This window comes from Phascolarctos cinereus, unplaced genomic scaffold (genome assembly GCF_003287225.1).
Source record: "Phascolarctos cinereus isolate Bilbo 61053 unplaced genomic scaffold, phaCin_HiC Scaffold_5;HRSCAF=322, whole genome shotgun sequence".
NCBI lineage: Eukaryota > Metazoa > Chordata > Mammalia > Diprotodontia > Phascolarctidae > Phascolarctos > Phascolarctos cinereus.
This window is the reverse complement of record NW_027555958.1, coordinates 364,033,592-364,060,026: the sequence shown is the minus strand read 5'-3', so window position 1 is coordinate 364,060,026 and position 26,435 is coordinate 364,033,592. Positions and strand designations below refer to the sequence as shown.

The following is a 26,435-nucleotide window of genomic DNA, read 5'->3' as shown; positions in this document are numbered from 1 at the left end:
CTCATAGTTTCATACCCCACTCCTGCTCTGTAGAATTGGTTAAATGGAAAGACTATAATCCTTTCCAGTATAATAAAAATACTTAAATCTACCCTTTACACAGTTGCCAAGTTCTTTGATTATGACACTTCCCTACTCAAAAAACATCAATGGTACCCTGTCATCTCTAGGATAAAATACAAACTACCCTAGCATTTAAAGTCTCTCCTCGTATAAGCCCCTCCCACTTTTCCAGGCTAGTTACACATTAGCTTCCCTTATTCTCCAGCCCAGCTGGCCTGCATTGTTCTCTATACATAGCACACATCTCCCTACTCTAAGCTTTTGCAAAGACTATCTTCCATTCTGGGAACGCTCTCTTTTTTCAACTTCCAGCTCTTTTCAAGATTTATCTCAAGTGCTGGCTCCTTCAAGATATCTCAGTTAGTACTAACCCAAAAATTTAGTATTTATTTTATATTGTAGACATCCTATTTTTACTAAGCTGTGAAGATAATGAATCTTTCTTGTAAACATAAGCTTCTTGAGATTAAGCACTGGCTTTTGTTTTTCTTCAGCCTAGCACAGTGCCAGGCACACAAAAGGCACCTAATAAACACCTGTTGATTGATTAATAAACTGGGCTGAAGGGGAGAACAACACAGGATCCTTAGCACATGTGAAAACTGGTAGTAAAACAAGGAGTCTTGGTGGTCTACTCTGCCTGGCTTTAAAGGAGTAAAACCCTTTACTGATTTTTGTTCATGGCTCATTTTTTAATTCAGCAAGTATTCTCAGCCTCCAAAACATTCAAAATGGAGCTCTACTCCTTAATCAAACATTTAATGACCTGGGTAATTACTCGTAATCACGGTAGTAGTAGATCTCAGAAATGGAGAAGAACAGGTAAAATCCTTCTATATAGACAATGGTTAGGCTAGACTCCCTTCTTCTCTTTTTTTGTATTAGGGACTTATGCAAAGATCTAAACCTGTGTATGCATATATTGTGGACTGATAATACATCTAGCAAAAGATTATGATGAGAAAAAAAAAACAGAGAATCTCAATTTCACAATGCCAGAATCAAAGCCTACAGTAAGAGCCAAAGGGACATCCAAGTGTATAATTGCTTCCATAGCCCACAGAATACACAAGCCTTAGGCTGGAGACAAAAGAATATCCAATGATTCCTATAAGATTCTCAGAGCTCTTGAAGATCATTTAGGATATGAGACTATCGGGAATATTGTTTGTTAGACAAGAAATCAAAAATATTATATAGTCAGACTGCTTAGGTGATGAAACACATGGTTAGGAAACTTTTGAAAAGTTCTTTAATTCAACTATATTCAACAAGCATTTATTCAGCATCCACTGTGTGCTAGGCATTTTGCTAGACACTTCAGAATCTGCCCCCCCATTTATCTTTCTAATCTTTTTACACTTTATACCCCACCTCACCCCAAATTCTGTGATATAGTAATACTGGCCTAATTGCTGTTCTTCATATAAGACACTCCATCCTCCAGCTCTGGGCATTTTCACTGGCTACCTTTTACACCAAGAATGCTCTCTCTCCACATCTCTCCTTCTAAATTCTATGTGTGTACATGCATGTGTGTGCAGTCATTTCAATCCTGTCTGACTCTTTGGGGTTTTCTTAGCAAAAATACTGGAGTGGTTTGCCATTTCCTTCTCCAGCTCATTCTACAGATAAGGAAACTGAGGCAAATAGGGTTAAGTGACTTGCCCAGGGTCACACAGCTAGTGTCTGAGGCTAGAACTGAACTGAAGAAGTGAGTCTTCCTGACTCCAGTTCCAGCACTTTAGCCACTGCACCACCTAGCTGGTTTCTAGATTCCCTTTGCTTTTTTCAAATCTCAGATAAAATCTACAAGAAGCCTTTCCCAATCCCTTTTACTTCTAAGGTCTTCCCTCCATTGATTATTTCCAACTTATCCTGTTTATAGTTTGTTGTACATAATTTTATTTGAATGTTTTCTCTCCTATTAAATTGTGAGATCCTCAACAGCAGGGACTTTTACCTTTCTTTGTATCTCCAGCATTTAGTACACTGTCTGGCTCTTACTAAATGTTTATCCAGTGTTTATTTGCTATTATGTACTATGTACTAGGCATTGTGCATTCTGATTGAGGAAGACAGTATATGAAAGGGAGATGAAAAGAAAGATGAGAGTGAGGTAAGAGGCATCCAGAGCTAGGAGAGTAGGCCTGGGGACTTTTCTCAAAATCAGGTTCCAGAAGAAACTCACCAATGCAACAAGGGAGCTACAAAGGAACTGGGATCTTCTTGGGTGAGAATGCTACAGAGATTGAGGAATCTTCCAAAGTGAGAAGACAACTGAGGCATGGTGGTGAAGCCTAAAGATTCAAGAAGGGAGCTAGGGAAATAGTTAGAAACATGTAAAGAGGCAAAGGGGTATTCTTATTTCATCAGGAAATTGAATGGTAGAAGAGTGACCCAGAGAAGGAAGAGGGAAAGAACTAAAAGACTTTGTAAATTACTTGAAAGATATAAAGCTCTTCCTGTAGAATGGGGGGTTCTTAATATTTTTGTGTTATAGATCCCTTGAAAGCTATCTGGTGACAACTATAGACCCCTACTCAGAACAGTGTTTTTAAATGCATAAAATAAAATACGTATGATTATAAAGAAAACCAATTGCATTCAAATATAATTTTCAAATTTTTCTCAGAAAAGTTTAAGAGCCCATGCTTAACAACAATTGTGTGCATATTTGAAGAACAGATAGCCAGCTTGCTGACTCAGGAAGCCTTCTTTATAAAAATAAATATACAAATTGTGTGTATGTACATGCACACGCACATGCACATGTGCATGCATGCACACACACACACACACAGAGTTGATTTGGGTTGCCTGGTTTGTTTTGGATTATTGAAGATTTACTTGCTGCCTTATGTTACTTAAACTTTTTAACATCCTGCTTTGTTTTTATAGAAAAACATTATTCAGCCTCTGAAATTCTCCCCTCTTCCCTCCCTCCACTCCCTTTCCCCTCCTTTCAAGGGCTGTGTAAGTTTTTAAAAATCTGTTTTGTTTGTAAAATTGTAATTAAAATATAATTATGGTGGTTCTTTAAGGTGGATGATGTGACCAAATAACATAATATTTTAACTGGAATGTGTATTATGGTAGGACTTTCACCTTTGATTGAAATTGTACATCTCAACTTCATAGAAATTAAAGACAAGTTATTTGGGAGTTGCTAGCTGCTCATCTGCAGTGGATTGGAGGGACTGCTACTGTTAAATCATCAACATTTGAAGTATTAATAAATTTTTTTTAATAAAGGGATAGTAAAATGAAAAACAAAAAAGAACCCATGCTTAAGAAAGAACATCTCTGGAGGAAATAGATTCATGAGAACCATGAAATGATGTTGTGAATCCACAGGTGACACCAAATAAAGGGTCAGAGAAAGAAGAGAAGAGTGATGGTGATTGATTAGTTCTCGCTTAGAGGATATGAGACAGCTATTTGTCTACCTGACATAAACAATAGAAGTTCTCTGTCTTCCTAAGGCATATAACCAAGATATAATGGAGAACTCCTGAAAAATTCTCAGAATTCACAACTGCTAAATGCTTGTATTGATCCATGTGAAAATACCACTAGGGAAACAGCATTGAGTATAGAATCAGAGCAGATGAGCTCAAATTCAGCCTCAGATTCTTACTAATCATGTGACCATGGGCAAATCATTTTATACCTCTGAGCCTCAGTCTCCTCGTTGAACTGGATAGATGGACCAAAGGAGCATAGATTTATATCTAGCAAGAACATGAGAAGATATCTATTATGTGCTCCTCATTTTACATATGAGAAAATTGAGGCTTAGCAAAATTAAGTAACTTGCTTATAGCCACATAGCTAGCAAACATCAGAGGCAGACTATGAACCCAGGTCTTCCTGATTGCAAGTCTAGTGCTCTATCCACTATGTCACACTAGGTCCCCAGAGCTTACCTTTAAGGCCTTTTCTAGCTATACATCTTAAAATATGTGATCTACCACAAGGACCTAGAAAGCACTGCTAAAGTTTTACAAAGTACTGGCCAAAAAAATGGAGATTTTAAAAGATTAAAGTAGGGTATTTTTTCATTACTTTTGTTTGAAAATAGAATAGATCCAGGAATAGAACATTTAGCTAATAAGTTGGTATCTAAGCATAGGACTTAGATTTCTGATATATAGCTTCAAGAAAAAGAAAGATCAGCTATCGGCAAGGGATGGATGGAGTGATCCTAACAAAGTCCCATAAATATAAATGAGTAGGAAACAGTTGCAGTAATATAGCTTAGAGAATGGTCATCTCTAAACCTAGCTCCCTTTTCATACTTCAAAACAGTAATAAGTCCAATAAATAAAGTAAAATAATAGGAACCACAACAAAAGAAAAGGAAAGAAATCCCCTCAAGAAAAAAAAATCCCACATAAAAAGCACAAGAGATATTAAAGAAATGAGTAAACAAAAAGATCTAATTCTATGAAGAAATATCATGGAGTAAAAGCCAATGAAAAATATTGAAATAACCACAAATAGGACTAGGTTAATTAGAATAAAACAATTATACACACTTCAAAGTGTATGAGTCAATTAAATAGCTAAAAGAAATTACAAAGAAACAATTATAGTTTTTAAAGATGAATCTAAAAAGACAAAAATTGAAGTTTTAGAAGACAGGGTGAAAAATTTTAATTAAGCAATGAACATTCTGCAAAGGGAAATAGCACAGATAGAACACCGAAATGAAGAGATGTAAGAAGAAATATCAGAGCAAAGAAAAAATACGATGAAAATTTGAGGTCTCTACAATCAAAGCAATTGATCTTGAAACCTACTCAGCAAGACAATCTAAGAATCAGTCATGTCCCAGAAAATATGATGATATAAAAGTCTGTTTTTCAGGAAGTTATGCAAGAAAATTGCCTAGAATTATTAGAATTAGAGGCCAAAGTATAGATGAATACAGTATAACTGGAGCAATCAGAAAGGAACCTTAAATTTAACTTGCCCCAAAAGAAGGTTCATGGTTGAAAAGAAAGTTTTATAAGATGACAAGAGGAGATAACTAATTTACAACAGAATGCCAATTTAAACCAGGATTACCAATTGACACTAAGAAATGAAATGCTCAATTATGACATATCAAAATTGAAAGGAAAGATAATATCCAGCAAACCTGAACATATTCTGGAGGGAAAAAAAGATGGACTTTCAACGGAAACAATGACTTCCAATTATTCCTTTTGAAAAATCTAATGAGATAAGAAGAGCTTTTGAAATACAAATTCAGAAGGTAAGAGAAGTATCACAAATGTAAAAAGTTCAAACAGCTTATAAAGGCCAGATGATTCATTTTTCATAACCTTTAAGGAAATGATGACTCACTTTTTCTAATGTTAATTAATAAAAAGAAAGAGAGATAAGCTGCGGGCTCAGGTGATCAGGAAAAAAATATCCTAGAGGAGAAAGATGGTTTTAAAAAAAAGGTGAACTGGCATGGTCAAGAAAAGGGTGGAAGAAAAGAAGTTTCTGTGTATGAAGATGAAATCAGGGATGAACTGTTTCAATAAAAACAAAGAGTGGGTATCTAGGGTCAAATAGAAGGGATAAATAGGCAAAATACAATGATCTGGATCATAGATAAAAAGGGAAGAAGGATCCCACTTTCAAGTTGCTTCAAATAAGGTAAGTTGTAGGTCTGAGTATTTTTTTTAATTAAGATGTAGTATTATAGAATTTCATGATAAAAAAGAACTTAGAAAATTGTCAAGGTATGCTGAAAGTGTACTTCATCAGGGTTATACAACCAGTATGTGTCAGAAAGATTACATGAATCCACATCATACTGACCCTAAAGCCATCATGCTGCTTTCCTATAATGATATAGAGATAGATAGATAGATAGATAGATATAGTGTGTGTATGTATGTATGTATGTATGTGCATATATATATATATATAAATTTGAGATATATGTAGCAAGTAGCACAGCATCTAAATACTTAAAAGCGACTAAATTGATTTTTTTAAAAGCTAGACATTCTAAGGTTACAAGGTACTAATCAATAACACTGTCATTTGAACTCAGATCCTTTGACTCCAAATCCATTGTCTTTTCTACTGCACCACCTTACCTAAAGAAAGGTGACAAGGATGGATTTCCTACCCTTCTATTTTTTTTTAATCTCTAGGTCAATTCCTTCTACTCTGATGATGGGTCAGTTTTTAGAATAGCCTTGGTTTGGCACAGAACCTTCCCAAAGGCCTTAAAATTTTAAATAAAACATGTATATATAAAAAATAAATTAATAAAGCTAGAAATTAAGACAACACCATGTGACTTCAAGATGATCCTTTAAATTCTTGGCAAAATTAGCAGAAAGATAAACAAGAAGGAAAATACAGATCTAAACAGAATATTGTAAATGCTAGGTATAATAGACCACTCATGATTACTAAATGGGAATCATAAGAAGTAGACTTAATTATGAGCAACAAAAAGCATTTTTACAAAAAATTGATGTGATAAGAAAAAATATGAATGCAGAAAGGCAAAAATATTATACATATCTTTTATAATCCATGACAGAATAAAGGTTTTGATCAATAACAAAATATGAGCAAAAAATAAAGATTTATTATCCATTTAGGATAATATGTAATGTTATCCCAAATATTGAGGTCAAAATCAAAAAATAACATTTTAATATCAAAGAGGATAGCAATAAATTGTTGTTCAGTCATTTTCTATCTGTCCAATTCTTTGTGATCCATTTAGGGTTTTGTTGGTTTTTTTTTTTTTGGCAAAGATATGGGAGGGGTTTGCCATTTCTTTCTCCAACTCATTTTACAGATAAGGAAACTGAGGCAAACAGGGTTAAGTAACTTGCCCAGGGTCAAAGAGCTAATAAGTGTCTAAGGCCAGATTTGAACTCAGGAAGATGAATCTTCCTGACTCTAGGCCCAATGTTCTATCCACTGTTCCACCTAAATGCCCTGCAGTAATAAAATAACAAAACAAAATCCATGGGTTACAACAAAAATAGTCTCTAACAGAAAATGCATATTTACATTAGCAAAGTAAATAGAAGACTAATAAATTAAATATTCAGACTATAAAATCATCAATTTAATAATACAATAATAATAAAAAGAACAATATAAATTTTACATTAAAGAAAAGTAAACAAATTTTAAAAGGGAAAAGATCAAAGAATTCAATAAGCTATTAGCTAACTTGATTTTTAATGGGTGAGAAGTAATTTACCAAGATAAAAAGTGAAAAGAAGGAATTCACAACGAAAAGGAAATAAAGAAAATTATCAAAAACTAAAAAATCAATTAAATCTCAATAAAAAAGATAGATGAAAGCAATTAATATCTGCAAAAAAAAGTAAACAACCAAATTAACAATACAAGAAGTAGAAAGTCCAAACCTAATCTTAAACAGAGAAATTGTGCAAGCCATAAGTGAACTTGAGAGATAACAATTTCTCAGAAAGAGTACTAGGGGAGCAAGGGAATCAGATGTCATGAGTTCAAATCCCTGCTTTGCCACTTACTTACTACCTGTGTAACCTTCGGAAAATCTTTTAATGTCTCTGGGACTCAGTTTCATCATCTGTGAAATGTAGGGATTGGACTAGATGATCTTCAAGGTCTCTTCCAATTCTAGTTTTATAATCTCATCAACTTTTGCAAGAAAACATCTGAGTCCATGTTAATTTACAAATGAATTATATTAAAAATGTAAAGATCAATGTATTATGTAAATGGTTCGCAATGATAGGCAAAGAAGGCCATTAAAAATTTTCCTTTAGGAAATAATGTACCCCTAAATATTTAAACTAAGAAGAAACAAATCAGAAAAATAAAATCATAAACCAGTTTTATTACTAATGCATATTACTGCTAGATCTATATCTCAAAGAAATCCCAAAAAAGGGGAAAAGAACCTATTTGTACAAAAATATTTATGGCAGCTCTTTTTGTGGTGGCTAAAAATAGAGAATCAAAGGAATGCCCATCAATTGGGGAATGGCTAAACAAGCTGTGGTAAATGATTGTACTGGAATATTATTGTGGTATAAGAAATGACAAACAGGATGATTTCAGAAAAATGTGGAAAGACTTACATGTACTGATGCATAGTGAAGTGAATAGAACCAGGAGAACATTGTACACAGCAACAGCAATATTGTTCGATGAAGAATTGTGAATGACTTAGCTATTCTCAGAAATATAATGATCCAAGACAATCCCAAAGGACTCATGATGAAGGATACTACCTACCTCCAGAGAAGGAACTGATATTGACTGAATACAGACTGAAGCATGCTATTTTTCTCTGTCTTTCATTTTTTTAAGTTTATTTGTGTCATCATAATATAAAACAACTAATATGGAAATGTTTTACATAATTGCACATGTATAACCTATATCTGACTGCTTATCATCTAAGGGAGGGGGCAGGTGAGGGAGAGAGAAAAGAATAGAATTTGGAACTCAAAACTTTGAATGAAAGTGTTTAAAAATTGGGGGGGAAAGCTATAGCAAAAAATTAAGATCAAGTTGAATATTAAAACATTAGAAAAATCACAAGCATAATTATTCATATTAATAACAAAATCATAGTTGTAACAATTATGTAATACATAAAATATTAAAATAATGTAGAATATAGCAGTGATATAAATGACACCCAAAATTTATCCAAAGAAATTGATACAAAACTATAAATTAGGATAAATTTTCTCAATAGAAAAGTGGTCAAAGGACATCAGCAATTTTCAAAAAATCAAACCATCAACCTAAAAAATGTTTAAATCTAATAATCAGAGAAATGTAAATTATAATAATTCAGAGATATCATATTGCACCCAAAATAAGAAAAAAGAAAGTAGGGCTGTGGGAAAAGAAGCCAATTCAACCATTCCTACTGATATTGTGATTCTTTTTTCAAACACTTTAGAAAACTTTTCATGCAAAAAAAGTTACTAAATCATTCAAACCCCTTTATCCAAACCCACTAGTACTGGGAGTATAAGCAACAAAGTTTCTTGGCTGAATCTAACAGGCCAGACCTTTGTTAATCTATGATCATTATTAGAATCAATTGAGATATTCACAGGTCATTCAACAGTTAACAAAAGGAGATTTACTCAGTCATTCTAGGAGAAAGATGTTAATCCAGTATATGAATCTAGGCCACCTTGAAATGATTCAGTTTAGCAAAGTATCTTTGTCTGAGATATTCATAATTTTTAATACCACTCCAAACAGAGAGGGTACTGTAGCAACTTGTGGTTGTTCTCAGGCAACCAGAAGTGATGTCAAAAGCCTGGGCCTTTAGAGTTAGGAGCCAATCAAGTATCAAGAATGGTTTCTGTGACTTTTGAGAAAAAGCTACCTAAACTTTCATGAGATGGGACTGGGATGTTACTCCTACCACAGGACTCCACTTGGTGGTAAGACTCTTAAGGTCTTCTAGAGAACCTTCCTCCACTTAAAAGATTTTAGGATTATTAATAGTTAGCCTCGACCTCTTGTATTCAAAAAGCCTTATAGATACAGCACTAAAGAAGAAAAAGGAAAGTTAAAACAGAATCATAACAAAACCAAAACACAACATTGTCACAGTTCTGTGGAGGAATGACTGAATAGGAGAGAACAATGACCAGAAACCCCAGGCTTCATTCCCTCCTGTCCTCCATTCTGGAAGGACTAAATCCAAAATCTTAATGATCAAGTCTATATGGTAGGAAATGCCAAATTTGTACCATTCCCGGTAGGTCTCTCAATGTTAAAAAAAAAAAAAGTGACCATAAGGGGAATAGCACAAAGAACATCACGGCAAAAGCAAAAACCACCATTCCTGCATAGGCGCTGACTGTCATCATCAGTCAAGGAGAGTTATCCTGTACTAGCAATGTTCTTGGCCTACTAGGCGAGATCTCCCTTTCCGTAGGAGTTCCATGACAGTAGGGAAATAAATACACATTTCTGCCCAATGAGAAGTCTCTAATAGACGGCCCTCATTTTGGAAGGAGGGATGGGTTAGACTCTTCTACCTCTGGCAATCTCTTGGTTGCCAGAAAGTAAGTCCCTCCAAACAATGGCACCCCCTGGTCCTGAAGCTTTCTCAGGCAGGGTGGGGGGGGGGTGTGACTGTACAATGATCACTGAGTGTTGTGCTACCAGCACTATATAAGGGCCAATCAGTCTTAGATTATAGCAAACAATATATTACAGAATATCTATTTTTTCCCACTGTCCATGATCCTACCACATTTCTGTCACTGGGTTCCATTCTGCTGCTTGGGCCAGTTCTACCCTCTGCTGTTTCCACTCCTAGTGATGCCAAGATCTTTTCCTCTGTTTCCTGGTTACCACTGCTAGGGCCTATGTTTCTCCTCATTCTTCTGAGATAAATTGCTACCCACCTGTACCAGAGATAGTGCTATCTCAGATGCTGACACTGTCTGCCCTACCTATCTTGTGCCAGGACAGAACTGCCCATCATTGGGCATGCAAAGGCTTGTTGCTGTGGGCCTGGGTTCTGTTCCACTATATTGCTAAGGCCTGACTTTTCTACCAGCACCACCACCCACCATGCCAGGTGAGCATTTCCTCTTGATGAACAATTCTGAATCCATTCTCCAATACTAGGGCCAGGTTCTATAGGCTAGTGTCCCATTATGGTCCATCACAGTTAATGAGATCAGGATCAAGCCACTCCAAAAGATTCTGGTCTATTCTGCAAGAATTTAGGCTTCCCTTCCGATTGGAGTGGTGCTTCTCTCCGATGCAGGAAATACTGCTGCTGGTCAGCCTTTATTAAAAGAGTAAGGAGCTCCTGACATCTTGAAGTCACAAGGCTACCACCAAAAATAGGAATATTACTACAATGTTTCACATTTTTATCTATGACTTCTAGAGAGCTGGGCTTTGGAGCCAAAAAGATCAAGATTCAAGTCCTGCCTCTGACACAAACTGGCTGTGTGACCCTGAGAAAGCCATGTCTCCAATACAGAAGGCTACATAGAAGACGCTCATCCTTCTTGGTAGAATCCCACTGTCAATCCAGGAATTTCCTATACTGATGAAATCATAGATTCAGTCTCTATCCTTAGCAATGACTTGGATAAAAGTATTGCTGGAAGGATAGGTGACCACTCTGGATGACTGTTAGGATCCAAAAAGATTTTGACTAGCTAGTACATTGGGTTTCATTACAAAATGAAATCAATAGGAATAATGTAAAGTTTTATACCGAAGTTGAAAAAGTCAACTTTCCAAATGCAAGATGGAAGAAGTATGGCTACACAGCAGTTTGCCTTAAAAAAATAAAAGAAAGGTTATAGTGGACTACACCTTCAGTATGAATCAGTATTGTGACCTAGCAGCCGAAAAATTAATGTTGTGGGCTCTATTGAGAGATGTAGCTGTTACATAGGAAAGAGGAGAGGGAGGAGATAAGAGGGGAGTGGGAAATAAGGGAAGATGGAGAGATATTTAAGGGGCAATTCCCTGAGCCTTCTACTTAGTTCTAAGGTCCTTGCTGGGGTCGGGGAATGGAAAGTCAGTACAGGGAAAGGGGGAAGGAAAGGGGGAAAGAAAGAGAGATTTCTAAAAGGGATAACCTGGTAAGTGCCCAGGGTAGATTAAATTGGATGGTAAAAGGCCCTGAATCCACATAATATAAGGACTGAAGAAACTAAGGATTTTGTACTTGAAAATGAGAAGACAGGGAAGAGTCATGATACATATTTTGAAATGTTTGAATGTCTGTCACGAATTCAACATACACTGGCTCTAGAAGAAAAGCCAGGAGCAAAACATGGAAGCTGCAGAGTCAAGTGTAGCCTTGAATTCAATAAAAAACTAACTCAAAATTAGAGTTATTAAAAATAGGAATGAGTTGCATCAATAGATAGTGATTTCTTCCTCAATGGGGTTCTTCCTTCAAGTAGAAGTGAATGACCAGTTGGCAGATATTTTGCAACAGGAAATTCCTTTTCAGGTATGAGTTGGATTAGATATTCCTTACAACTCTAAAATTCCCATGATTCTGTAATTGTGTTCTAGTAATGTTATGGTGAGGATCAATGGAGATAGACTTGATAAATTTATGGGAATCAGGGCCTTAACTATCCAAAATTGTGCCACTGGCTAATTAGGTTTAGGGAGGTCCAAATGCAAGTCCCAGAACTCAGTTACAACATAGGTAGAGTTGTGGATTAAGGAGGAGGTAGTCAGGCCATCCCCTAGGCAGTACATGCCTGAAATGGAATTATGTATGATCAACACATGTTTTGAGTATGTTTCTAATTTATTATATTTTGTTCATGGATATTTGTCTATTCAGCATCATGCATACATTGCACATGTGCTTATCTGTTAGTTTTACATATTTCTATTGTTAATGTGCATCTACAGTGCTATTGATTCATGCTTTGTTATTCTGTAAGCATAGCGGTGTTATTATTGCTTTGCTGTTGTGCATATTTGCTTGTGTTCTATAGATATTCATGTACTGCCATGACATGCACTTAATATTTCTGGTGTGTAATTTAAACAATGAGTCATTCTGTCAAGCACTACTGTATAGTGTGCTGTGACTATTACAAGTATTGTTGATATATATTTGTTGTGAATGGCTGCCTGAGATGGTTTCCTGGGAATGTAGATTAATCATCTCTGTTGTATTAAGTGCTGATATCCATTTTTATGTATAATTGCAAGTAATATAAATACTGTGATTAGTATTGCAGAGGTGATGCTGTGATGTGGAATGTCAAGTAACTACAGTGGATTTTGCAAGGACTATAAAATTTCTGACCCTAGGGATGAATGTAGAATATTCTCTTGGCATATGCTGGGGAACTTCTTTGACCTTTTGACTGAGGCTAGACTCTGACACAGTAGCTAGTGTGGGGCAGGAGAGAGGAAGCTATGGGAGAATATGCATCAAGAACAACAATACCAGAAAAGGAAGTATGTAAGTACGAGGGTGCACATTCAGAGGCATCCACCATTTCAGTCAGTCAGCCAGTCAATAAACATTTCTTAAATGCCATGCACTGTGTGTAATCCCTGGAGACATAAATATGTGAAAGGAAGACAGTCTCTGATCCCAAGAGCTTTCAATCCAATGGGTAAAAATAACACAAAAGAAGCTGAAAAGCAGGGGGGGGGGAGAAGGGAAGGTACCCAGCATGGGGGGGGGCATAATAAGGTCAAAAGTAGTGAAGCCAGATGGGAAACTCATAGATGGATGGGCTTAGTATCCTTCTTAAATGGAGATTTTGAGAGGAGCATTTTGTTTCTTTCCTTCAATCACAGGATGCCTACAAGGTACAGATGGTACTGATGAGGTTTCAGACCAGGGCTCATGTGATCTTACAGGATGATGAGATTCCTGCAGGCATGAAGTCCAAAGGAAGGCAGCCAGGTGAGAATATAATTCCTTATGATCTGTTCTGCTCAGGACATATTTGAAATAATATGTTTGGCTCTGGACACTACATTTTAGGAAATTCATAGACAAATTGGAGCATGTACAAAAGAAGATGACTCAAATGATGAACAAATGGTGACTCCAATGGTGAAAAGGTCATATTGGTATTGGTTGAGGGAACTGAAGATGTTTAACCTAAGAAAGAGAAGACTTAGGGAATATATAAAGATTATCTTCAAACATCACAAGAGCTATTGTGCAAGAGAGGGACTGGACTTGTTCAGTTTAGCCTCTGAGGGCAGAACTGCTAACAATATACAGAAATTAGAGAGGCAAATGTGGACTCAATGTCAGGAAAACTTCCTAACACTTAGAGCTGTCCAAAAATGAAAAGGGATGCCTTGGTTACATAGTGGGTCCCCCTTCACTGCACACTGACAAAATTCTTGTTAGGGATGCCATAAGAAAAGATTCTTGGTTAAGTACTAACTGTACTAGATGGCTTCTGAGGTCTTTTCCAGCTTTTAGATTCTGCAGTTCTCTGACTGAACTCTATCCTATTCCTGACTCATAAAAGGAAGAAATAACCACACAGGATTCTTCAACATCCTCTTATCTATAATATTCAACTTAAACAATGTGGTAACATTCCTGGATAGCACTCAAAATGACCACATTAGAAATAATCAATAGAATGAAGTGAAATCCTTGTATATTTCTGTCTTATTTCTAGTGAATCTGAGATCTCAAATATTTCATTTTTCATAGTAAGTATGTCTATTTTGTCTCTTAGACAAAGAGAGTTGCCTCCTGGGGAACCCCATGGTCCATCAGTCCAGTGAGCAGAAGTTCAAAAGTTATTTTAATGAGGAATTCTATAATGTCTTCATCTAAAACATCAAGCTCTCTTTGAAGGCAATACTTGTAATTTTCCTTGAAAAGTTCAATGCTCTTCCAACCATAATTCCAACTCTTTTATTTAACCAAAAGATCTGTATTCATCCAGCTGTATATAAGTGGTGTTTCCTTTTCATATTACATATGCTACACACACACCAAAACTGCAGTAATAAACATCAGGGTATTATTGGAATGATACAAAGTTCTGACAGCATTAACAAATTGTTCTTACTATTCAAATGCCATCATGCAGATGATTTTCACATCATTAATTACAGTGATTGTCAAGAAATGTCAGAATTGTAATCTTTTTCACGAAAACTGTGGTTTTAGAAAATAATGGCTTGTTAAATAGGATTATATAAATGTCTGATTAGCGAACTAGTACACAGTTATTGTGTAAGAAACTATTATTTAGATACTAGCTGAGTGCAATCATGAAATAGTGTCAAAGCACTATATTCCTTTTTTAATGTTCTATAAAATGGATCATTTTATGTTGCCATGGTGAAATCTGTCTCTAGATACAAAGGTATTTCAGACAGTTTTTCAACTTTAGTTGTTCCACTGAATTAAAGCTTATATGGGAAATAGGACACGATCTCAAATGGTCATATATAAGGATGACACCATCATTCATAAGTGATCTTCAGTTACAAAGTACAATTATGTACTTTTTAGAAGGGTTTCCAATATTTCTGTACATATTTTTCCACTATCATGGAAATTGAAGTTTCAGGACACCTGCATCATGCTGTTATTTGGAAGAAAACAAACATTCGAGTGGCAGGTTTTTAGGCCACATTGCCAACATAGCAGATGTAGACAGATGTTCATTTCCCTTTGCAATCTGCATCTCTTTTGAGTACAGTTTCCCCACACAACTTCAAAGAAAGCTTAGAGCACTTAAGAGAAGTATAACCGTAAGAAGTATAAACAGGACAACCTAGGCTCATGTCAGAGGTAATAAAGCTACAAAATGTAACCTGCAGTGATATACAATGATAAAACATTATGCTGCACAGACATTTCAAAGTTAATCAATATAGGACATCGACCTATGGTAGGAAGAACCATGACTTTAACCACTTCAAAAAGGGTATACACAGAATCAAGAGCATACTGAGCACTGTTTTACATAACTTTCCAAGTCATCATTCATTTTTAAAGTTCTGAATACAGTAGAAAGCAAAAATTGATTCAAGTCCTTCCTAATGTTTCTTAAATTGAATAACTTACTGCAACAAAATACAAATAGAGTCATAAAACAAAGGGGTAGAAAAATGTCCAAAATCTTCTAGTCCACCCTTAACTTCCATCCAAAGCCCTCTTCCTTCAATTGAAATTCATTTTACTTTGAAACTCATGGAAATCTGGCCTCCCCCAGAAGACACTGTATCCCTAGCCACCCTCTTCAATTTTGAGTACTCTTCTCATGCCCGTGTACACACTGGTCCAGGATGAAGGAGTAGGCACACTTATTAATTCACATTTCCAATGCTATACCTTCCTTCTGTTAGTAACCTCTCCTCCTTTAAGATACATTCCATCCAGCTATGAAACCCATGCCACAGCCTTGGTGCAGTCATCTACTGTCTACCAGGTCTACGTTATTGCTTTTTATCTCCTCCTTTACTCCAGTGTCTGATGAGAAATTGAACTTCTGCTTTGTCAAGGCCAATCTCTGACCTTGTGCCCCATACCCTTCCATCTCTTCCAGGAACCTAGCATCTTTGATAATTCTATTTCTTATTTTCAGTGTCTTCTTATCCCCTAACTGCTTCCATGCTGATTACATTTCCAGGCCTCATTTGCCTTAATAAACCCTCCACTTGATCTTATATTCCTTTCAAATTACTGTCATATCCCTTCTTTTCACAAACTTCTAGTCCTCCAATTCCTCATCTGCCACTAACTTCTCAACCTTTTCCAATTTGACTTCCAACAACATTCTAACACCAACAAAATTGCTCTTTCCAATTACTGATTACTTCAGCTAAATCCAATGGCCTCTTCTTAGTCTTCTTTCTACTTGACTACCAGCAACTTTTGACAACTCCTTGATATTTTCTCATCCTTTGGCTTCTGCTACCTTGTTTTGTCTTGGTTTTCCTTCTGCCTGTCACATTGTTCCTCAGTATCCTTTGCTAAATCATCCTCTATCTCCATCCATTAAATGGGCATCTCACAAAGTTCTAGACTTTGTTCACTTTTTCTCTGTATACTTTCTCATAGGTTCAATGACCATCTCTATATAAATGATACACACACACACACACACACACACACACACACACACACACACACACACACACAATTGTGTGTATCTAGCCCTAACTCGTTTCCTGAACTCCACTTCCACATTATCGCAGCCAATGAAGTATGTCTACCTGACCTTTTGGTTGGCATCTCAAAGTCAACATTCCCACACTGGAACTTGCTTTCTTTACTCACCACTCAAACCCACAATGCAGGTTCATCACCTCCCAAGCAGTCTTGATTTCCCTCTCCTTCAACCTCTATATCTACTCAGTTGCCAAGTCTTGTCCATTCTACCTCTCTAACAGTTATTAATTCTATCTCACATGTTTGCTCACACAATTGCCTTATTTCATACCCACAAGACTTCTAACTTAGACCAATTAAATCATCTTCTCAGTCATAGGGATCCCAGCTTCTTGTCCTTTGCAATCCATTCTCCACACAGCTGCCAAAAGAATTGTCCTACGTAAGAGAGAATGGCCATTCCATTCCTCTACTCAAAAAAAAAAAACCTTTAATGATTTCTACTGCCTTGATATTAGACTACAAGTTCCTCAGATTGGCACGTAAATCCCTTTATAATATGGGTCCCTCTTATCTTTCCAGACTCTTTTCATAGTTTTCCCCTCATGTACTTGATGTTCCAACTATATTAAGCTCATAGCTGATATTCCATCTTTTGACCTCTATGACTTCTTTATACAAACCGACCTATGTGCCTTGAATGTGCTTCTTCTTCACTTTCACGAACCCTGAACTTCCTTTCATGTTTAGCTCAGGTATTACCTCCTACATGAAAGCCTTTCCTGATTGCTCCCAGTAAGTTCCGTCTCCTTCCTTGAACTATCTCCCATTTACTTATCTGTGGGTATGATACATCCCTCCAGTGGAAGAATATAAGTGCCTTAAGGACAGAGTCTTTGATTTTATATCCTCAGTGCCTTGCATATTTTAGCTATTTATTAACTATTTGTTGAAATTATTAGAATGTTATATTGAAACAGTCCACATCCCACATATAAAATCTCTTAAAGATTCTTGATTCATTATTGAGTCTTAGTCCATCCATTTTTCAAAATGGAGCTCTTTAACATTTATTTATTTACTTATATTTTTAAGGTGCATAAAGGTAAAAGAATGTGTATACATTTTCACATGTGTGTATATATATATATATATGCATGTATACATATACACACACACACACACACACACACACACACACACACATACATACATTTATCTGTCTGCCCAGCAATTGGGGAATGGCTGAACAAGTTGTGGTATATGATTGTGATGGAATATTACTGCACTATCATAAATGATGAACTCATAATAGAAGGGAGGGAAGATTGGGAAAGGGGGTAATCAGAAGCAAACACTTTTGAGGAGGGACAGGGTCAAAGGAGAGAACAGAATAAACAGGGGATGGGATAGGATGGAGGGAAATATAGTTAGTCTTTCACAACATGATTATTATGGAAGTGTTTTGCATGACTACACATGTATAACCTATATCAAATTGCTTGCCTTCTCAATGAGGGTAGGTAGGGAGGGAGGAAGGAGAGAATTTGGGACTCAAAGTTTTAAAAATGAAGATTTAAAATTGTTTTTTCATGCAACTGGGAAATAAGATATACAGGCAAAGGGGTACAGAAATCTATCTTGCCCTACAGCAAAATAGAAGGGGAAGAGATAAGAGAAGGGGGTGGTGATAGAAGGGAGGGCAGATTGGAGGAAGGGGTATTCAGAATGCACATCATCTTGGAGTGGGGAGAGGAGAGAGATGGGGAGAAAATTTGGAACACAAAACCTTGTGGAAGTCAATGTTGAAAATTTAAAAATTAATTAATGAAAAAGTTTTTAAAAAGAAATTGAGCTCAATGATTTTAGAAAAAATGTGGAAAGATTTCCATGAAATAATGAAGAATGAAATGAGCAGAACCAAGAGAATATTCTGTACAGTAATAGCAATAGTGTTTTAAGAATGACTAAGTGAATGAGTTATTTTGTCTATTATAAATAACCAAATTAATAAATGAATAGAGATGCTATCTGCATCCAGAGAAAGAGTTAATAAGTAGAAGTATGTATAGGATAATTTTACATAATTTTACACCCATTTGTGTCTAATGGTAGCCATGGGGGAGGGGGAAAAAAGAAATGTGATAATTTTGTTGTATATTTGAAAGGAATAAATAGCAAGTTGTGCATAGTAGGTATGCAGTTTCATGTACAATCTTTTTTTTAGTGCACTATGTAATGGAAATGCTTGTTTATTCTATAAATTAAAAATTAAATTTAAAAAATAATTTGTGAAAATGAAGCCTAAGAAATGGAGAAAAATCACCAAAATTCTACTCTTCAGAAACTTCTGGATTAAATATTCAATATAGTGTGTATGGTTTCATTTTCAAATACTCATACTTACCGTATGGGTACTTATCTTTAGTTGTGTAAATTTCAATACCGTCTCTAAATAAGCTGTAAGTAAGCCAGTGGGCATTTGGGGAATCAGGTGGATGCCAGGAGAGATTGATAGTAGAAGAACTTTGAACTTGTCCTCTGGGTGGAGGTTGCTGGGATGGAGCTAGATTACAATGAAGAGAGCATTTATAAACAAAGGCAATCAATAAACACACAAGTAAACTGGAGTGAAATCAGCGGCCAAGAGGTCTTTCTGATTCAGAATTACTTTATCAAAAAGACATGTGGTTTACCAAGACATTAATAAACAAAGCTAATGTATCATGAGCTCTCTGAAACAAAGCTTTTTATCTATCAACATAAAACAAATCGGTAGGTCAAAGTAGCTGACATAAATTTACTTGAAAAACCCACCAAAGTCTATGATCATAAATGCTAAAATTTTCTAAGAGCTTTCTTCCTGACCCTTGTTTTCAGAGTTTATCCAAAGATGGATAGTGCTTATCATACATCTGTTTAATTCACTTATACCCCAATATAACTGAGCTTAATGAAAATCTGAAATTTTAAGCAATGTAATTTCTTGGCTTTTTAAAGGAAATTTTCTATTACATTGCTGCAACAGTCATCTCACATCTCACTTCACAGAGCAAAAAGGATCATATTTGGGGATATGTATGGCTATTGATCTTAAATAGCAGAGTTACTATCCAAAGCCACAGACATACACACTCAATGTAACTATTGAATGATGAGACGGCATACCCCAAGGCCAGATGGGAAAATCCATCTCATTGCTTTGTAGGAGGGAAACAAACATGTAATAAGTTCTTCCTAGGTGCCAAGGACTGAGCTAAGCCCTGGAGATAGAAAAAGAAGCTAAAGTAAAGACAGTCCTTGCCTCAGGGAGCTTCCATTCAAAAGGAGGAATGTAATTATACCATATTTATGACTATATAACTACATCACAGAATCATAGTATCTTTAAGTTGGAAAAGACTTTGGAGATCATCTAATCCAAAACTCTGTATGTTGAAAGAATTCTCTCTCTCCCTCTTTGTATGTATATATATGTATGTGTCTATACACACAAACTCACACACATATATTATACACACACACACACATATCTATATCTATATCTATATCTATATCTATATCTATATCTATCTATCTATATCTTTACTTCATAGGGTAATCAAGGGTTCCCCATACCTGGAGACTATGTTATTTCCAATATCTTAGAAAAAAAGTTTTCTTCTGATATAATATCTCCTTACACTTCCACATTCTCCTCAAGTTTCTGGGATATTTTTTCAAAAGCAGATAACAAGGAAGCATTTCCTGCCTATTACTTCTTTTCAAGGATACAACACAATCACCCCATTTTCTCTCTTTTGGATCCACAAGTTTATAGATTTTAAACTGAAAGAGACCTTAGATGTCATATACTCCTTATCTTACAGATTGGGAAACTGAGGGCAAGTGTGATTAGAAGACTTTTCAAAGGTCACCAAGTTAATAAGTAAGAAATTTGAGATTCAAGTCCAGGTCCTCTGACTCTAAATCCATGATTCTTCCTGCTACAGTATGTGTCACATAAGTTACTAGAATGTCATTTCCATCATGTCCATGAGAAAAAGGGGAATCTTTTTTTTTTGCCTTTCCAAAGGTCAATTATACATACCTACCCCTTCTGCACTGACACCCACAAATTTGCAATAAAGATTTGTCACTTCACCAAATACATTTAAACCAGATGCCACAATAATAATAATATAAAAGTGAATGTCAAAAACTATATTTATATGTCATTTGAAAAAATAAACTATTATTAAGTGGAAAAAATAATAACTAGCATTTACAAAGTGCTTTAAAGTTTGCAAAGTGTTTAACAAATATCATATATTTTCTCCTCACAGCAATCCTGGTAGAAAATGCTATTGTGATCCTCATTTCACAGATGAGAAAAGTAACACAGAAAGAGGTTTAGTGACTCCTCTGAGGTCATATAACTAAGAAGTACCTGAGGTTGAATTTGAACTGGTGTCTTCCTGATTGCAAGTCTGTTACTCAATTCCCTACGCCACATCACTGTCTCTAATGTTGCTCGCTCACATATTTTCCTGCCTTAACCTCAACCCCTGCAAACACTTTGCTTCTTTTGTGAAATTTAAAATCTAAGAACCACATACAATGAGAAAACAAGTGGCAGAATTTTTGGATAAAGGCTTTCCATTAGATTTCATTGCTGGTTCATCAGTACTGAAGGGAATTCCATAATTATGATGCAATAATAACTTATTTATACAGCCCTTTAAGGTTTAAGAAGCACTCTGTACTTAAAGACCTAGAGGGCTTGCCCTTGGCAAAATCTCCTTTGCTGACTGAGTATTGGTAATGTACTTGATCCTTTCAGTGGGCCTATATTTAGGCCTCTGAACTCAAAAAAAGTTTTGAGACTTGGCTATCTTATTTGTAGCCATCCTGAAAAGCCAGCAATTCTTGCCTACTTAGCATTTCTAGCTTACCGTGGCAAAAAGGAGACTAACTCTGGTCACCATTATGTATATAAGAAACAATATGTATGTGAATAGATAGAAAGATAGATAGATAGATAGATAGATAGATAGATAGATAGATAGATAGATAGATAGATAGATAGAAACATCTATTGATATATACACGCAACACGGTGGGAAGAGTGTCAGACTTAGGGTTAGAAAGACCTGAGTTTATTTGCAGCCACCGACATTTACTAAGTATGTGACTTTGGACAAGTTGTTTAACCATTGTATGCCTCAGTTTCTTCATCTATAAAATGAGGATAATAATAGCACCTACCTTCCAGGGTTATTTTGAGGATCAAATGAGATTATGTTTTTAAAGTTCTATATAAACCCTAAAGCCCTACAAAATGCAGGCTACTGTTGTTGTTGTTACTATTATTGTTATTCAGTTATCTGCATATAATTAGAAGCATGAAAGATAAAGGAGGTATAAAAATTGACCTTAATACTGCCTTTCAGCTTCCTGAAATACCTCTAACACAACTCACAGAAGACTGCTTAAGTCTCATGCCTAAGGTCCCAGAAAATGAAAGCCAAAATGATAATTTGCATGGAATAAAAATTTCCTTGGCAACGAGAGTTCATCTCACTTAGTCTTTCAAACATTTACACATGATTATTTGTTGTGATAGCCTCTGACTAGGATCTTGTCAGAGTTCGCAGTCTAAGCAAACCATGCCTAGATGGCAGTGAAATGAGAAAATTTGAAAATTCAGCTACTGAAGTCTAATGATTCAATGAGTACCACTCAACTTTCTGAGGAGTCAATTTAAAGCCCCAGTTCAGATGGCTCTTGAGTCAGACAAGATATCGTAGGAGCTCAATGGGACTCTGAGTAAATGTGAGTTCTCCCAAACCCTTAAGAAGTTTTAAAAATTTATAAAGTTAGCATGATGCAAGTTGCCACAACAGAACCAGTAGTATATTTTAAATTCTAGGTTCCTAAGTCAAATTCAACAAAAGAGGACCCTTTCCAAATGACTGTCCCCCCAGATAGTTTTGTCATGCATTCTGAGGGATCCTTCTTTTCATGAGTCCCCAGAACTGAAGCCCTCTAATCCTGATTAAATTTTAACCAAGCAATTATATTATTCTTTAAGTTCTTAATTGGGAAGGCATTTTTTTTCAAATTTCACAACTATTGATCTTTAATAATTAAATATTATAAAATAAAAGATGTTTAGTAAAGTGGGATCTTGCTAATTTCCTTCTCAGTCAATAATGAAATCTACTATATTTATCGCATAAGCGAAATACAGTTCATTTCAAGAATCAAAGAACTGCTCAGTCACATAACTAGTGATCATGACCTTTGTCTGGGACAATTCTTAAGACTTTGTCTCACTATCAAGAACAAGCTCTTAAGACTTTTGGAGATGATATTATATTGGAAAACAAAGTTGGAAAATGTGTCCAGTACCCCCAAGAAAATTACTGCTATTTATTTTTATATTGAAATGGATCAAAAAAAAAACCAGGGCCAACCTCAGAATCTTTTAGCACTAGATATGTGGAATGCCAATACAAAATTCAGTTTGAAAAATTTCACCCAAATCCATGTCTAACTGGTACACTTGAAATAAGCTAAAAGCAGTATTGTGTGACAGAAAAAAAGAAATAAATAAACTTTGCATTTGGAACCACTGGTTTTAGTCTCAGATCTGCCCCTAGAGAGTCACGGAACTTCTTTGAACTCAGTTTCCTTGTTAGTAAAATGAACAGGTTGGATGAAATAATCTCTGAAGTCTCTTTTAGTTTCAACATCAGCCTATATATTTAATCAATAGTAATGAACAGAAATTTGTTAAGTGCTTGCTATGATCCAGATGTTATGTTAATGAGCATAGACATTGAATAAAATAATTTCCCATGTGTAACCACATAAAGACATAGACATTCACACTGGTGCTTTTCAGATAACATGACTTAAAATGTGCAGACAAGACACTGTGACACAAACATTCTGGTTCACTAGAGTTAGGAAAACCTTAATTCAAATTCATCCTCTGATACCAGCCATGTGACCCTGGGCAAGTCACTTAACCTCTTTTTGCCTCAGTTTCCTCAAAAGTAAAATAAGAATAATAATAGTACTAATCTCCCAATGTATTTGTGAGGATAAAATGAGAATTTATTTGTAAAATGCTTAGCATGTGCCTAGCACATTTTGGGCACTAAATAAATGCTTGTCTCCTTCCTTTCCTTTCTAGTAAACTTCAGGCAGTATATCAAAACAGAAATGTAGGACTGTGAGTCAGGAAAAAAGCTAGGCTTGGTCTCCTTCCTTTGATGCTAGCTATGATTGTTCAATGGTACCTTAATATCTCTAAGCTTCACTTTCTTTGTCTGGAAAATGGGAATAACAGGGTTGGAATTAGATGTGTGATGTCATTGGCATAGATTGCCAGATGATGAAACTGTCTTTACTATTGCAGGTCACCACATCCTATGCAGTTCCTCTTATTTCCTAAGGAGTTGCTGAGGTCCCTGACAGGTTAGGCAACTTGCCTGGGGTCGCAGAGCTGGTAACTGTCAAAAGCAACACTTGAACCCTTGTCTTCCTGGCTCCAAGACTAGCTCTCTACCCATCAGAGTCTAAACTACACTTCCTCTGAAACGGAAATAACAATCATCATTATTATTGGTATTCGTATTACCTACAGCAACTATATCTCAGGATTGTTAGAAGAATCAAGTATGAAAATGTATGTTAAGCATTTTTTTAAACTTTAAAGCACTATGGATGTCAGCAATCATAGTTATTATTCATTAAATAACACAATGGCAGCCTAAACACTGAATCTTGCCTCTACTCCAGATTCCCAGTGGTTACCATGGGGGTGATACTTGATGATTCATTTCTTCCTCACCCTCAAGTATACAGATGGTACAACAACCCACTGGCTTGTGACGATCTGATATCACTTGGGACATTTCCTAGCATGAGCACTTATAAATGTCTCAGGAGACCATACGGAAGAATGTGTGTCACACAATATAAATGCTACCCATTAGGCATTCCTACAAATACAGTTTTACTTTTAAAGAAGGTAATGATACAAAAACTTGACATTGATTTGAAGAAATCTTCCATTTGTCATGAAATTAGAGAGTTGAAAGGAATCTTGATTGTAAGGGCATACAGTCAATTCTTTTCTTTACAGGCCAGATTCGACTCAAACCACTAATTCTAAACAACCAGATCCAGAAAAGTAGGTTCCATTACTTCCTTTGATAATTTATCTTTTTCTTTCACCTAGATTTTCCCCAAATTCAACACAAATCCAACTTTTCTTCTCAGTTCTTAGTGAAGAAAACTGACTTCCCATGTGTCAATTAAAAAAAAAACCTCAGTGCGTATTTTAGATCCCATACACTTACTTTTGCTGCAACCAAATAGGTTTTGAATATCCAAATGACTTGCACCAGGAACACAGTCATCACACTTTAAGTCAGTTACAAACTGTTTACAGAAACATTGACCAGTGACCGGATGGCAACTTCCATTCAAGGCTCCAGGGAGATGACAGTTGCATGGGTGGCATCTGTAAATGAAATAAGTAAACCATCAAAAGACAAGGACATTGGGCTTGTTCAGCCTTGTTAAATGTCATTCAGAGTGGGCCATAAGCTTCACAGGGTAATATAATCCATTTTCCCCATGTGATAAAGAATTGGTGAATGCAACCCAAATGACTCAAAATCTTGCTCACACTTCCCCCACAAAATCTTCCCTGATTTAACTAATTGAAGTCCTCATTGCAAGAGCTGTGTCTTCTAATTCTTTTTTTTTTTTTTGCATTATTCTAAAGCATCTAATATAATAATCTGCCCAGTGGTGTCCTACTAAGAAAGACTCTCTCAGAAAAAGGCTCATCTGTTTCCTCATCCATAAAATCAATCAATAAATAAATATTTATTAAGTGTCTGCTATATGCCAGACACTGTACTAAGTACTGGGGATACAAAAAGAATTAAAAGACCAATACCTGCTCTCAAAGAATTCACTATCTAATAGGGAAGATAAAAAAGAAATATATATGTAGGAACAAGCTGTATACAGGAAAAATAGGAAATAACTAGGAGAGAGAAGGCACTAGAATTAACAAGGGTTGGTAAAAGCTGCCAGTAGAAAGCAGGATTTAGTTGGGCCAGGGAGGCCAGTAGTTGGAGTTAAGGAGGCAGAGCGTTCCAGGAATGGGGGACAGGCAGCAAAAATGCTTATAGAAGTGTCTTATTCATGGAACAGCGAGAAAACCAGTGTCACTGGAATGAAGAGTAAAGTGAAAGAAGTAAGATCCCTTTCCAGCTCTACATCTACAATCCCAGGATCCGTTATTTTTTAAATATGGTAACTAAACTTACAGGAACAGAAGAATGCCACAGATATAATAAAATGGGCCTTGGGCAAGCCTCTTTGATAGAAAGGGAACATAACATAGTACAGTGGAAACAGAAATAGAAGTAGAGTCAGAGTCCCTTGATTTAAATCTTGACTATGCTACTTAATATCTGTGTGATATACAGCAAGTAACTTAGTAACTCCAACATCCTCAACTATAAAAATCAGGGGATTGTACTAGTTGGCCTCACTCAAGTTCTAAATCTCCAAACCTATTATATCCATGCGGATATGATATAGGTTGGTACAGTTTGGTGGATTGGTTCTGGTTGAACAACAGAAACCAGATAGCAATGATTATGGATGGATACAAATCCGATGGAAGGTTTTTACTGGCGTATACTTCATACCTCCATTAGCACTTGTTCTTCTGTATACTGTG

The 26,435-nt window shown here is 35.9% G+C and overlaps 1 protein-coding gene across 1 annotated transcript in view; it reads right to left on the bottom strand.

The window, feature by feature from the left end:
• USH2A (usherin) overlaps positions 1-26,435 on the bottom strand; it is a 962,202-nt gene that overhangs the window by 742,373 nt on the left and 193,394 nt on the right. Inside the window, 2 exon segments of the mRNA XM_020982269.2 lie at positions 19,086-19,244; positions 25,033-25,196. Of these exon segments, the coding sequence (XP_020837928.1) occupies positions 19,086-19,244; positions 25,033-25,196 (323 nt within the window).